Source organism: Dicentrarchus labrax, unplaced genomic scaffold (assembly GCF_905237075.1).
Source record: "Dicentrarchus labrax unplaced genomic scaffold, dlabrax2021, whole genome shotgun sequence".
NCBI classification, from domain to species: domain Eukaryota; kingdom Metazoa; phylum Chordata; class Actinopteri; family Moronidae; genus Dicentrarchus; species Dicentrarchus labrax.
The window spans coordinates 23,643,492-23,658,231 of record NW_026136703.1 but is presented as its reverse complement, the minus strand read 5'-3'; the positions used below and the strand labels follow the sequence as shown (position 1 = coordinate 23,658,231).

At 38.0% G+C, this 14,740-nt stretch overlaps 1 protein-coding gene across 2 annotated transcripts in view; it reads right to left on the bottom strand.

Annotated features, from left to right (window-relative positions):
* exoc3l4 (exocyst complex component 3-like 4) overlaps window positions 1-14,740 on the bottom strand; it is a 37,140-nt gene that overhangs the window by 13,721 nt on the left and 8,679 nt on the right. For both annotated transcript variants that reach the window (XM_051384879.1, XM_051384886.1), the window contains exons 6-12: window positions 13,501-13,618; window positions 12,518-12,643; window positions 11,852-11,952; window positions 8,565-8,663; window positions 4,970-5,093; window positions 3,472-3,594; window positions 1,089-1,241 (exon numbers count right to left, since the gene is read on the bottom strand). In XM_051384879.1, the coding sequence (XP_051240839.1) occupies window positions 1,089-1,241; window positions 3,472-3,594; window positions 4,970-5,093; window positions 8,565-8,663; window positions 11,852-11,952; window positions 12,518-12,643; window positions 13,501-13,618 (844 nt within the window). The remainder of the gene's footprint in view (window positions 1-1,088; window positions 1,242-3,471; window positions 3,595-4,969; window positions 5,094-8,564; window positions 8,664-11,851; window positions 11,953-12,517; window positions 12,644-13,500; window positions 13,619-14,740) is intronic.

Genomic DNA, 14,740 nt, shown 5'->3' with positions numbered 1-14,740 from the left:
CATGAAAAATATTTGTATATGACATCAAAACCATCCTTAATACACCCACCTAAAGGAGAACTCCCCTTATTTTACACATAAAGGTCAGTTTATTAGTCACTGGGACAAGTGTGTTGGATTCAGCACTTTTGAGCTTGACCCAAACTAGGAAGTAAAAGTTAGAGTGATCTCAGATTAATTTTGTTGTGATTTCCCCCAGCTTAGAGGAAATGAAATACTAAATCACGCAAGTATCAAGTATAAGTGCATTATTATAAATTAATGAATTCAAATGAAACAACTCACAGCCGTCTGAAAGATGACATGGGGCCCTGGTTTAATATTTAACACAATAATGTATTTTATAAGCGTATAACATGTTTTTTCAGTGGAGTAGAAGAATAAAGTAACATTAAATGGAAAAAGTCTGTACTTGAGTAAACATATTTTGTTACTTTCCACCACCTCCATGTTTGGATCACCAAATAGTTTCAAGTTGACTGTATCAATCATTTTTTTAATGTCGTTATCTCAAGACCACAAGTTAATTATTCTGTTCTCTCGGGATGACAGGGCTTGTTTTCTTGTGGTAATTATATCTTCGAGATAATTCATCGAGAGAAAACCTGTGCAGTCGCCTGTGAAGTTGCACTAGTCTTCTCTTTAAATGACTCACCATTCACATGTAAACGGTAACAGCTGTTTCTTTGCTTTTTAATTTGCTCTGATTAATAAATGTAAATAAATAATTCTTTGTTTGTGATGACAGTTTTGTTTAGTTCCAACAGCACCTAGTTGTCCAGTGTTGTCTATCCCAGCTAAACTGCACTTCAGTGACAAAAGATGTTTCCTCGTGATAAATTATCTCATCATGTCCAGAAAACAAGCTTTTGTTCTCCAGTGGAATCAAGATTTGTAATTTGTTATCACAAGAAAACCAGCTTTGTGATTTCGTTTGTGAAAATAATTAACCTGTGATCTCAAAATAAAGGCCATAAATAAATATTTCAATCTTTGGCTGTTTAACACGTACATATACTGTGAAAACTGTTATTGTTTTTTCTATTTTTCCTGATTTTTGTTGATGGGGAAAGTACAAAGTTCATTACCATGTCCTCAAACAGATCTCTGAGTTCACTCCACTGCTCACGGATCTTTGTCACTGCCTTCTCGTGTTTCCGGTTCTTGCACGAGTAATTATTCTTCATCAGCTGGCCGACGTATTCCTTCACCACGTGGTAGTGCAGTCGGCTTGCAAACTCCTGTTGCCATGAAACAAACAAACAAACAAACACACACACACACACACACACACACACACACACACACACACACACACACACACACACACACACACACACACACACACACACACACACACACACACACACACAGTGAGTGACGTAACAAGACGGGCTCCAAACAAAAGGGGAAATATCTATATCTGTCTGTCACACGACCAGCAGCCAGTGGTCATCTGAACTCACACCTCCACTTCCACCCTTTGTGCCTTTTGCCAGTTTAGCCATTTCACTTCATCCGGCCTGAAAACAATGGTGCCTGAATTCATTCACTGGAACTTCCAAGAGAGTCAATGAAAGGATTTCCTCTCCAGACCTCCAATCCTTATCACAAAATGTATATCTAGCTCATATTCATCATCTTTTATCCTCATTAACACATAAGCGCATGACTGCCAAACAACTTGATCACATTTACAGGTACAGCATGTGGGATCTCTAATCCGGTACAGATTGCCAGTAAATCTTTGGACCTACTGGGAACTGGGATAATAAATCAAGGTGGGACTTAAACGTCAGTCTATGACAATGACCACATATTTTTTAAACGTTTTGTTGACATATTTTTTCAGGTCACTGTTTATGCCAATAATGGATCTATCTTTTACTTTTACTTTAAAAAACGTCAAAAATAGTTAAAAACAGTCAAAAGTCTTCAGAGTCAATTTCACTTCCATACTTATTATATTCATATATATCGATTTTGTGCACTTTTGGGGTGTTTGCTTTGCACTTCAGGATGAATTTCCGGTACCTCTGAGTAACTGGAGATACTTTCACTTGACAGAAAAGAGTACACAGATCTTTATTTTCCAGATTATTTACATCAATACTCATCTCCTGCTTCCCTGTAGCCCAGTGTAGAAGTGCAATCTTGGTAAAATGTGGAACGTTGGATTCAGAAACCGCTGTTTGTATCCTAGTTCCTGCAAAACGGTAACAGCTGTTTCTTTGCTTTTTAATTTGCTCTGATTAATAAATGTAAATAAATAATTCTTTGTTTGTGATGACAGTTTTGTTTAGTTCCAACAGCACCTAGTTGTCCAGTGTTGTCTATCCCAGCTAAACTGCACTTCAGTGACAAAAGATGTTTCCTCGTGATAAATTATCTCATCATGTCCAGAAAACAAGCTTTTGTTCTCCAGTGGAATCAAGATTTGTAATTTGTTATCACAAGAAAACCAGCTTTGTGATTTCGTTTGTGAAAATAATTAACCTGTGATTTCAAAATAAAGGCCGTAAATAAATATTTGAATCTTTGGCTGTTTAACACGTACATATACTGTGAAAACTGTTATTGTTTTTTCTATTTTTCCTGATTTTCGTTGATGGGGAAAGTACTGTTTATGCCAATAATGGATCTATCTTTTACTTTTACTTTAAAAAACGTCAAAAATAGTTAAAAACAGTCAAAAGTCTTCAGAGTCAATTTCACTTCCATACTTATTATATTCATATATATCGATTTTGTGCACTTTTGGGGTGTTTGCTTTGCACTTCAGGATGAATTTCCGGTACCTCTGAGTAACTGGAGATACTTTCACTTGACAGAAAAGAGTACACAGATCTTTATTTTCCAGATTATTTACATCAATACTCATCTCCTGCTTCCCTGTAGCCCACTGGAGTCGGGGACAGCACAAAATGCACTTTTGGATGGCCCCATGATATATAAAACATAATAAAGTGCCCACTATGGGGTTAATCCTAACCCTGACTAAGATATTTCACCATAAATGCATCACGACTTCGTGCCCACTGGTTCCCTTTTTTATTTTTTGGCCCTTGTTCCTCAAGCAGCACTAAGTCAGAGTTAAAAAAAAAAAAACGCAGAGTCACCCCAGGGAAGGTAGTGGTGATAAGATGTGCTGAGGACGGCCCTGATATCGTCCCTTGTTTGTGGAGATAATTTAAAAGCATTAGGTTGCACTTTCAACCTTTTATTGCTCTCCCTGTAAACTCTACCTTCTCATTCTCTCTTTCTCCTGTGCTGCCCAGCCACACACACTCTCTATACAGTGACTAAACTCTGTGGATGCAACCAGTTGTGTGTGATGACTGACAGAGATCAAACCATCAGGTTAAAAGCAGGCGGGGGGGCAGCTGCCCCTGCATTAATTTCTCTTTAATTTACCTATTTCATTCAGCATGTTTAACACTCGCCTGTCACTCCAATTAGGCTCCTCCTCACCTGGTTGTGTGGAGGCCTCAGGAGGGAGCAGTGCTCAGAAAGCAGCTCTGTTCGGCTCTGAAGATGTTTGAAGTCTTCGTCGTCGGTGAGCCACTTCCTCGTCATCATTCTCCTCAGGTACGCCTGGAGAGCAGCCGGAAGGAAACAGTGAACAACCTCAAACATATATTTTAAAACACTGTTTATTCAATGCTTTTACTACATTTGAGGGAGGTCATCAGGGGTTTTGTCTGCTCTGTTTTAACGTCCTCCAAATTAAATGACAAAAGACGTTGTCTGTAACTGAAGGCAGCAATTTGAAGATAAAATCATTAATCAATTAATCAGAAACATAATCAGGATGTGAATTAATGATAAATAGAATTGTAAGTTGCAGCCCTTTTGGCCTTCGTCACATGCAGTTTTCCGGCAGATGACGGGAAATATATGAAATAAATAAGTAAATAAATACATATATTCATTATAGCATATTAAATAGATTAACATTGCGTGGCCTATGTGGCCAAGACAACTTAGATGAAAACTTAAACACTTTTATGCAAGCGCTTGGTTTTGTCTGAGTGGTCTCTGTATGTGTGTGTACTTTGCTTTTCTCAACAACCGATCGACTTCACATTTGGGGTTTTTTTTCTGGGAAACTCAACAAAGTGTAGCGTCAAATTTGGTGCAATTTTGAGACACAGGGCAACAGTACAGCAGGGTTTCATTGCAACCCAGAGCGTCTCCCCTGCCGGCTGATGAGTTGATCACAAAGCGAGGTAGAGGAGGAGATGTAGAAACCATTTTACACGTCTATGTAAAACAGGAGTTTAGCCGACTTTACTGCATTTACTGTATTACTCAATCTTTCAAACCTGCGACCTGGATGTTATTTAGGCCTGCAGCAGGTCAATCTGGGCCACTTCATTTATTGCACCTGTAATTCTGATTTCTCAGAAGTGCAATCTTGGTAAAACGTGGAACGTTGGATTCAGAAACCGCTGTTTGTATCCTAGTTCCTGCAAACGTTGGTTTTATTCAACCACAACCACAAGCTTTGCCTTACCTACCCACGTACCTTTTGTGCCAAAAGGTAAGTAAATCTTAACCATAGTGGTGGCAAATCAGGAAACCATCACATGAATCATTTTTGTAACTGCCATTTGTGACGGTTTCGGGAGGCAACGAGAAATGAATCTCCTGCTGATTGTTTTGCAAATAAGTCACAAATAACCTATTTGGTCTTTTAGATTGGACCACTTACATCTTACATCCTGTTTTCACATCCCTGCACTCACTTTTTTATGATCGTTTACGGTAAGTGCCTTGCTTGAAAGCATCCCTGGTGTTTTAGAATAGAGGTTCACGAGAGCAGCTTCCCCTTTTTTCTTTTTTCCTCTTTTTAAAAACCACAACAAAAAAATGGCCTCTTTCTGAGTGAGGAAATACATCGTCGAAAGCCGGAATTGAGCTTTAACCTATAATGAGCCTACCTTTGTTTACTTTACTGTAATTGTACCTTGACATCCTCCTTGTACTGATCCTCCAGTTCCTCCATCAGCCTGACAACCAGCCATTTCACCTCTTTCCTGAATTCTTCCACTTCAGCCGGACAGGCATCCCGGTAATCCTCCATGTGCTGCCTACAGGAGGAAACAGGAACAACAACAACAGGAAATGGAAAAACATCACAGGCTGAAGCTTTGGGCTTTGTACCAAAATTAGGTGCTTTAATTTTAAACCTGATGGTGGCGCTCGATAAAGGGGGTCATCAGTGTCATTAGAAATCTCCCTCTGAATGTCTGAATGTCAGTTCAGTAGCTGCTGAAGTATTTCAGTGAATGCCATCCCTAGAGACTCCAGAGAAATGTGTTTTTCCAGAGACAGTGTCCCAGTTTCTGAATAATCAAAGACCGCCTTGTGTGTCTTTGGCTTTACTGGATAGTGAGAGAAAAGAAGGCAGACAGGAAATGGAGGAGAAAAGGGGGAGCACAAAGCAGAATGCCAGCTGGAAGTGAACCAGTGGCATTAAAGTTGTGCGTCCTGAAACCACTTGACTACCAGGGAAGTCTGTGAAATGAGTTCCTAAGAAGCAAAGCTGGAAGCCTGATAGGATCTCAGTGATAATCCAGACGTACCTAAATGATATCCTGACAATCACTGCAAGACTTTAGGTTCAGAAAAGAGAAAACAAAAAACTAACAAATAAAAAAAGGAGTGAGTCAGACCCCCAAAAGGTCAAAATGTCTGGTTGCTTTTAAATACAATGAATTATGTTTCAACTTCGCTTTAAACTCTTTACCTGCGATATTCTGAATGTTTTTCCCTCAAATTTCTGCCTTTTTTCGGGGTGACTCCATCCTCCTTTACCACTCTGTTTGTTTACTCTCTTTCTCTCTGAATTACAATCATTTTTTCTGACTCGTGGATGTAATATGCAACAATGTGCAATACCATGCACATACATATCGTACATGTATGTGCAACTCACCAAGAAACAGCTGGACTTATGGTCTTTACAATGGCACTGTTTACATTTGTGACATTCAGAATTTGGTTTATTGAAGTTTTATGAATGATGCTTGTGTTTCCATTAATATATTATTATTTTATATTGCTGCACGCTTATAAATGATTTGACTTTGGATTTTGGAATTTATCTTATAATCCATTTTTAGGATGACTGTCCAGGGACTACAGATGATAAATAGTCTTGGCTAATGCTGGCACATTTACAGAAATTATTAATTAATTTATTATTAATGTCCACTGTCTCCATCCCCAGGACCGACTCTCAGAGCCCCCTGAGGCTGGAAGATGCTGGAAGTTACAGTTGGGGGAGCGCCTGATGAGAAATATGACCCACACCAGTTCATCATAGTTACAGTGATGCATTGCAGTGAGGATACAGACATTGCCCTAGTCTGTGTAAAGGAAATTCAGAGATTTCTCTCAGTGGAGCCATACCTACTATAACCCTTCCCCTAACCCTGTAACAGTACATAAACGTACAACACTTTAGCATCTGCGTTTCTCCTGAATTCATTAGTTATTACAAGGTTTACAAAGTCATTTCCGTTTCTAGCCACAGCCTTTGCCAGCTAGCGACTTATGCCTTCAACATCCTGCAAATGCTTTTTCCCCTAGGTGCCAGAAAGATTGCAGTCGGAAAAAATCTACACACTCCACTGATAAACCACAGAAGTGCTTCATGAGCACACAGCGGCGGACTGTTCTCGGCCGCCCACCGTGTCCACACACCCCTTTCCTACTTTGTACTTCTGCACAACGGCTCCCCTCGGGATAAATTAAGCTCTCTCTTATCTTTATTTGATATCAGTAGTGGAGAGAGATGTCAGGAAACAAGGTCAGATTTGAACCAGGAACACTGCAGTTCCTGGTCGGCAATTCAAACCCTAAGCCATGAGCCAAATTAAATATCATTTAAATATAGTTGAATGCAGGGAGTTGGGGGTGCTGAGAGAAAATACCACTGAAATAAATGCATTAAGTTGATGGTTTTTGCATTAATTTAAATGGCGATGATGATTTATAGCTTATTTAACAGTTGATAGCAGCAGTTTACACTCATTGTATAACTTTTTAGTGGATAAAATATCATGCCATAAATACCAGTGTTTAAACCCCAGTTTCATTATGCCAGATTATAGGTGGTGCTGCAGCCCCCACAGCACCACCTACTACCCATGATTAAATATAATTAAATTTGATGTATAAACATTACAGCAAATGCAACATTTCAGTCTTGCACATAATTCCATTTAGTTTTTTGTAAATGGCCTAGACTAAAGGAGATGGACCCAGAGGATGGAGATGGAGTAATGTCAAAGGTCATAAAGTGATGGTAGCTGGCGTTTGTAACTTAACTCAACCACAGACTCACCTTCGTTTTCTTTTAAAAACCACACAGCAGCAAGCAGACCTCAAATCTGCAGCCATAAACGCACAGCATTCACGTCACATCTGAATGTCCCTGAACGCCTCGTCATAACCCACATCTGCTTTTTCTGTCACAGACACAAGCAGCTGGGGTTTAGGCAGCTGGCAATCTCTGTAGTTTCTCTTTCCCCCCCGACCTACACAGCAGCGTTTCTCACTCACAGCCCCGATTCCCTGAAATCACATGGGACGGCGCTCTCTCCAAGGCTGGAACAGTGGTTGTTAAACCTCTCAGCTCAGTGATCTAATTTTAAGTGGGTATAAAAAGAGCTTCCGCTGTGCATGTTAAAGAAAAACAATCTTCTGAAAGACTTGAAGCTACAAGTTGAATCTGAGATGAACTATGTGAGCACATGTGCTGGGACTCTCCCAGAGAAGTCTTAAATAGCTCAGAGATGAATCACCCAAACAAAAGCTCTGCATTACTTTCTAACTCTCACTGAACTTGTGCACTTTTTTAAATGTTTTCTGCAGTTTGTTTATCAAGATACAGAAGCAAGAATACAATTTCTGGTTTAAAGAAATCAAACCATAATATAGTTACGCTTCAAAATAAAAGCACAATAAAAACACTTGAAAGTGGAAACAGTGGTTTGACCAAAACAGAAAAAGCCCAAAAATCAAGATAGTAAGTGGTTATTATCTTTTTCCTGAGCTTTCAACCACATCTCACCCTCTTCCTCAGCCGTTGGCATGGAGACAAGACAAGTGAGATGCAGTTTAAACTTCAGGAAAAAGCCAGGCGACATATTTAATATATATTTTGTGTTGACACTACTTCTAATTTTTTACTAAATTTCCCAAATACTCAATGTGTTACCTGAGGGTTAATTCAATTTCAAATAAAAAATGCCAATAAGTTGCCAGAATTTTTGCATTATGTTATTTTATTATTTATACGATAACACTATTATATTATTTAATGTCATGCATCTTGCTCTACAGTATTTAAAGTGTTATGCTTTGTTTTAAAATATTGTATTTTTCACTATGTACTGTACTGTTACTACTGTACTGTACTATGTGAACGTGTTGACAGATTTTCTTCTGGAGGCAAGCAGCAGGCAGGCAGGTTGCCTCATTTGTGGTTTTGGCAGGGTAAGTTAGTTTATCGCGGTGCGTTGTGGGTAATTTCAGGAAGTCTCGTGACTTACTGTAAGGCAGTGAAGCTGTTGATGTATGTTATGTGATACTCCGTCCAAAGAGGCTGCTGTCTGAGCGCGCTGCAGTGGCGTTTGTACTGCGTCTCAAACCTGCAGAAGAAAGAGGATGAGAGAGACGGATTGAGCCTGACAGATGACTGAAAGGGAGTCAAATTCCTACTTTTAATAGACTTCCTGTTTAAATGACATTTACCCTTTAAGTCCATAAACTTGTAATGAAGTCAACTTCATCTATAAAGCACTTCAAACGTACAGAGACAAAAGCCAAATAAAAATACAGAAATAGAAAACAACATAAAACGCATTTAAAGAGGAAGATAATATATTTTAACAGAACCAAAACTAACTAAATATATAAAATTGTAGTTCCTGCTAATATGCTGTACATGGTTAGTGCAAGTCTAGTACTGATACCTGTGTGACAAGTGTAGCAGAGAGGGGACTACCTGAGGAAAAGAGGCAAACCTTACACACCTTACATGTTTTGCTTTCAGGATAAAAGCTCCATATTAAAGCCTTCAAATCACATTATATGGCCAAAAGTATGTGGACATGCACTGTTTTTCACAGTTTGGGCCCTTAAGATAAATCTTACTGATATTGGAGACGACAGCGGTCTTCCAACTTCAACACTTTAAGAAATACCTTTATCTGTTTGCGCCTTTGTGCACTAAACCAGCTCCATAAAGAAATGATTCTCCCAGTTTGATGAGGAAGAACTTGATCGGCCTGCAAAGAGCCCTGACCTCAACCCCATCCAACACCAGCTGACTGTGACCTGATCACCCAACATCAGTGGAATCGGAGCTGTTACAGGAGCTTTAATCATATATTGGTGTAATGTTCATAGTGTCCACAAACCTTTGGCCTTATAGTATATATAAACAAATATCCCATGCTATGTAATTGCATTGAGGTGAGCAGTCATCAGTAACATCTGTAACAGTAGATAAATACAGAAATGTCAGCCATCAGTTCTTTTCTTCATATTTCCCTCTTCATTTATTATTTAACTGCTTCTCTTTTCCTTTTTACTGTTTTATGACGTTTCTGCTGTATTAATGCCATTTCTTATTGTTCTGCTTCTGTTTTTTCTGCTACATTTGCTGCTGCAGACACAAAACATTTCCAGAAGAAACAATTGAACTGAATCTTATCTTATTTTAAAGATAAAGAATGAATGTATAACTGTTTCCACAGTGGGGTTGCGTGGTTCAGTTAAAAACAGTATTAGTCATTAATCAGGTAAAGGAAATATTCTAACATTTCTCAACAGGAAAATAACACAGCAGTGTGGTTATTGCACAGAGGGCAGGATCCCGTTTTTTCTTTTCTTTGTTTTTCTGTGGGCAGGTTTCCCCATCAAACTTCTACCTTCCTCTTTTAAATCTATACTGATAAAATAAGCCAAGTGGCACTTTTTCCCTGAAGGGTGTGATTTTACAGAATGCTTTATTCTTCTGGCCTAGTGCTGCCATTTGACCTCCTCATTCATAATAATGTTCACATTTTCAAGTACTTCTCTTATTCTAAAAAAATCTATAACAAATGAGGAAATATGCCTTGTAAAGAGTTTGGATGTGAGATTGAAGGTAAACTTTCATCGGGTGTTTCATTCACTCTTTATGTTTCGGTTAAGACTGATGACTGAGACAAAACAATGAGCTAAAAGAGGCTAAAAAGCACCACGTTCATCACTGTGTCACTACATGTAATCATCTGATTCAGTTCTGTGAGACTTCTTGGGTTTCTGATTGTTCTGATTTGTTCTTTATACACTTTAACCTGGAAAAGCACTTTGTGCTTAAGCTTGAAAAGTGCTTTACAAATAAAATTATTATTATTAGAATAGAATTATTATTATTAGCAACTATAATCAAAGCTGCAACCTCCGTGGCTGGAAATAGCAAAAACTACTACGACCACACTGAGCTTTTACAACGTTCTCTCCACAAACATATGTCCATTTTTAATTATTCAGTCTGTGATATAATCATGTTAAGTTAGCCGGCTAGCATGCCAACGTGATGATCAGTATTAAACACAGCATGCAAACTGTACAATGGCTTTCAGGGGAGCTCATTTTTCCTTATGACTGCTCGTCCTGTACTGGTTTCTGTCAATTCTCTATTTAATCTAGTAAAGCTTAGCTGAGGAAGAGTTATATCCAAACTGCACTTCAGTCTTCATCACTTAAGAATTTTAAATACAGGCTTGAACCAAGACGTTGTGTATTTTTGCTGTTTACTTTTATGGATAACATGTTTTTTGTTTTTCTGCTTGTAATGAGGGGATATTGTCTTTCACAAGCCTCTTTCAATCTAATGTGCACAATTCACTTCTTCACTTCTATTTGTGATTCTGTTTAATTGTGCAAAAAACTACAAAAATTGACTCACAGTATTCTGACAACAGCAACTTCTACTGGGGTTTTTTTAATCTTTGTGAAAGTGAGGGAAGTTTGTGATTCTGCGCTGCTACGCTTCAGTGGTGATGGCAAGAACAGCATGCAGCCGGTATCTTTAGTGAATTAGTGAATCATACACCAATAATAACTTCATTCTACACATTACCCATGATTGTGAAGTTACAGAAAGATAGAAATACATGATAAAAACAGCATATTCTCAATATTTTAGACACAACATCTAGTTAATAGGAGCCAATCTCTCCCGGCTCCCCTGTAGTTCCCACCCTGATTAAACACAAAACACAGCATGTGTGAATGTGATTAGTTTTGTAGGTATTTGACATAAACGGACAGAATTGGACTAATGGAAATTCTGACCTGATGGTGGCGCTACATGAACACTTAGAGGATTACCAAAGTGTACTAAATCATCCTTTGAGGACCATGAATGCCTGTCTGGTAAATGTTTATCCATCCAATAACTGCTGAGATGTTTCAGACCGGTACAACAACAAACTACTAAAAATAAAGCCAAAAATATGCAGCACATTGTGAAAAAACCCAACTGTTTATATCTTTGTCTCTCTCTTTAAGGCCTGTGCTCAGTCACAAGAGATTCTCTCAAGGTTTCTTAGAGGGAAATGAGTCGAATACATTTAAGTTATGTCCTGCTTAACAATTAAAAAGGGGAAACACTTGTACTCTTGTATATTTTATGTAATTTATGAGTTTCCCTTGAAGGGAAGATGAAGTGAAAGTATTCCTCTCTAAAACGCTTTGGATAACTTTGCCTTTTAAGTATTACTGTCACACAGTATTTTAACTGTACATGTGCTCACTCAGTATATGTGTCTCTGTGTTAACGAACCTCTTGGGGAACTCTTTTAGCTCTTGGAGGCAGGAAGACACCACTTTCTGTTCCAGCTGAGCATCAATTTTTTGTGTGTTAACAATACTGCCCTTCACGTTCTGCAGAGAGAAAAACAAAACAGAATAGTTTGAGATTATTACGAAGCTCTCTGCTGCCTCCACATGGTCAAAGCACTGCATTGCATCACAGTGTGGGAGATTATTGTTGTAAGATTATCAGTTTTTGTCTTTTAAGAGACAAAAGTAAAAAAAACAAAACAATAACGACCACAAAAATAAACACAAATCATAATATTCTTTTTTAAAACACAGAAAACAAACAAAACTCAATTCTATTAAGCCACATACATGTATCGATACTTAAATATTTCATATACTTGTTGTTTTATAATTCTTAATTAAATTATTATTATTTATAATATTATATTATTACAGTTTTTAAATTATAATTTTATATTTTATGTGTTTAAAGTACAATTTTCTGCAAAATAAAGTTGTACATTTCTTCCAATAGGAGAGTATTTGTTATGTCTTTTACAGTCTGTCTTATCACAGTAACACAGACTTTGATGGTTCTTAAGGTGCTTTTATAATAAAATATAATATACATTATACATATTTTATGAAAAATCCCTTTCAAGTGAAACAGTGAAACAGTTTATACCGTCCAGATGTCCATGTGAATCTGAGAGTCGAGGAAGTCGTCCTCCTTCTCAGGAGTCTTGCTGTGCATCCAAAAGTCCTTATTTTCAAGTTCAATGATATTGTCCAGTGAAGCTCTCGTGTCCTCCTGCAGACACAAACACAGGGAGAAGGTGGAAGTTTACTCTGAAGGGTTAGTAAGATATAGAGATAAGACATTAATTTATCTCCTCTTTCCTGAGCGACTGTAAACGCTCTCAGGCACAATCCCAAGAGCTAATAATAATATACAAATGTTTAGCGATCCAGGTTTTATTGTTATTGCCAGGTCCATTGAATGAGCTACAGCAGGAGCCTAAAGGTCAGAGACGTTGGCTTAGTGTCTCCAAATCAGAGGCTTTAAAGCTTTTATTCTGTAGGTCAAAATTAAAGTGTGCAAACTGGACAGCAGCTCAACTCTCAAATAACTCCCTAATAATTATATTTCTATCTTTATTTTATAGTTGTGTTTTGGTTTTGTGACTGAAAAATCTGCAAAAAGATTGAATCCTGGATGTTGATTTTTCGGAAATGTGATAACTTAACATAAGACAAATTACCAAAAAGTTCATAAACTTGTTTTCAGGTTTGGTTTTTAAATTCTTCTTTGGATAAATCCTTGTTTGTTTTTTTTTATGACCACAGCCCTTTAATTTCCTTTTGTTTTTGTAGAAAACAATTACTAGATAGTTATGGTTCTATAAAGTCAGAAAGTTTCATAAACAGGTGTGAAAATGTTGTAAACAGAGTATTTTTTGTTATCTTGTATACAAAATAAAAGTTTTATTTCCCAACAAGAAGAACTAAAGGGCCTGGTTGCTTTAACTCTTGAGGAAAAACGATGAATCCTGCTGCATATAAAAACTAAAAAAAGCTTTATAATCTCTGTCCAAAGTTGCTAAAATTCCCAGACAAATTCTAGACAATCAGTCCTCAATTGGAGCTTCGGCGCTGTGAGCTCCTCACCTTCACTCTCCAGCAGTACTTGTCTTTCAGCTGCTTCAGGAAGTCGGCCTCCAGCTGCAGATCAGTGCTCTCATCCTTCATGTCGGGCTGCAGGGAGAGACTTCCCATGATCTTCTCGCTGTCGGGGGCAAACAGGATACATTTAACAACATTTCACTGTACGGCACGAAGGAATGAGACATGTTGCTTCATGTCTGCAGATCTCCAGAGTCCATCAGAACGTTGGGATGCTGTATGAGGGTAATCTGGGAAACAGGATCTTTAAATAAAGCTCCATAAGTTTGATAAAAATCCGACCCCCAACATGCAAGTCTCAGTGCATATTGTTGTTTGTATGAAAACGAGTGCTGCTACAGTTTATGTGTGATATACTGTGTAAAGAAGTCTTTTCTCGGATGCTACTTTACATAATCTATGAGAAATGTGGACACGACCTGATTTTAAATTTTCCATTTTGGCCTCGAGAGTGTTGTGCCTCTTTTTTTTTTTTTTTTTTTTTCATCAGATCAGTCGTTTATTTTTGGTCTCCCAAATGTTGTTTCAAGCACAGTTTTTTGGTTTGGTGTGGCCTGATTCAACAAATAATGTCCTCTTTTTCAACTGCTTCCCCACTCATACTCTCTCTGGTGCTGTGGCGGTGTTAGCTACCTTTTAAACACTCTGCACCATCTGTAAACTCGTCTTTACTGTATGTGGGCAGTCGAGATGTGTTTTTCGATGTGTTTGGGGTTTTTCCTCCAAGTTTAGGTTTAAACATTGCTTCAGGTAGACAATCTAATCTAAAATATGTCTCGAGTGTGGCTTAAGGACTTTTACTGCATGTTCTTTCTTTGCTAATGTGTTTCATGACCTTTTCTTAATACTCAAATCTCTAAAAACAGGTCACAACTCTTTATGGTGTATCCAAACACGTCTCCTCTGGAGCAGTTGTTTTAAAACTGAAAGTGTTTACTTGCTTGGGTAAATAAGCGGGACAATATCACCTAAAAAGGAAGGTCTGGAGGGGATCGTTTGTGGTAAGAAAGCAAACGAACCAACCACAGGGTTTTACAGCAGATATGTGACTGGATGGTTTCAAAAGCTTAACTACTAATAAATCCTGATGGTGAAATCTGTCCAACGAGCCGTGTTATAATTGATCTACATAAGCCCTGTATATATTTATCATTTAATCATTTGTAACATGTATGCATGTCAGCGTGGGCATTTCCCCTGATTAATAGGTCAAAGCTATTAAAAC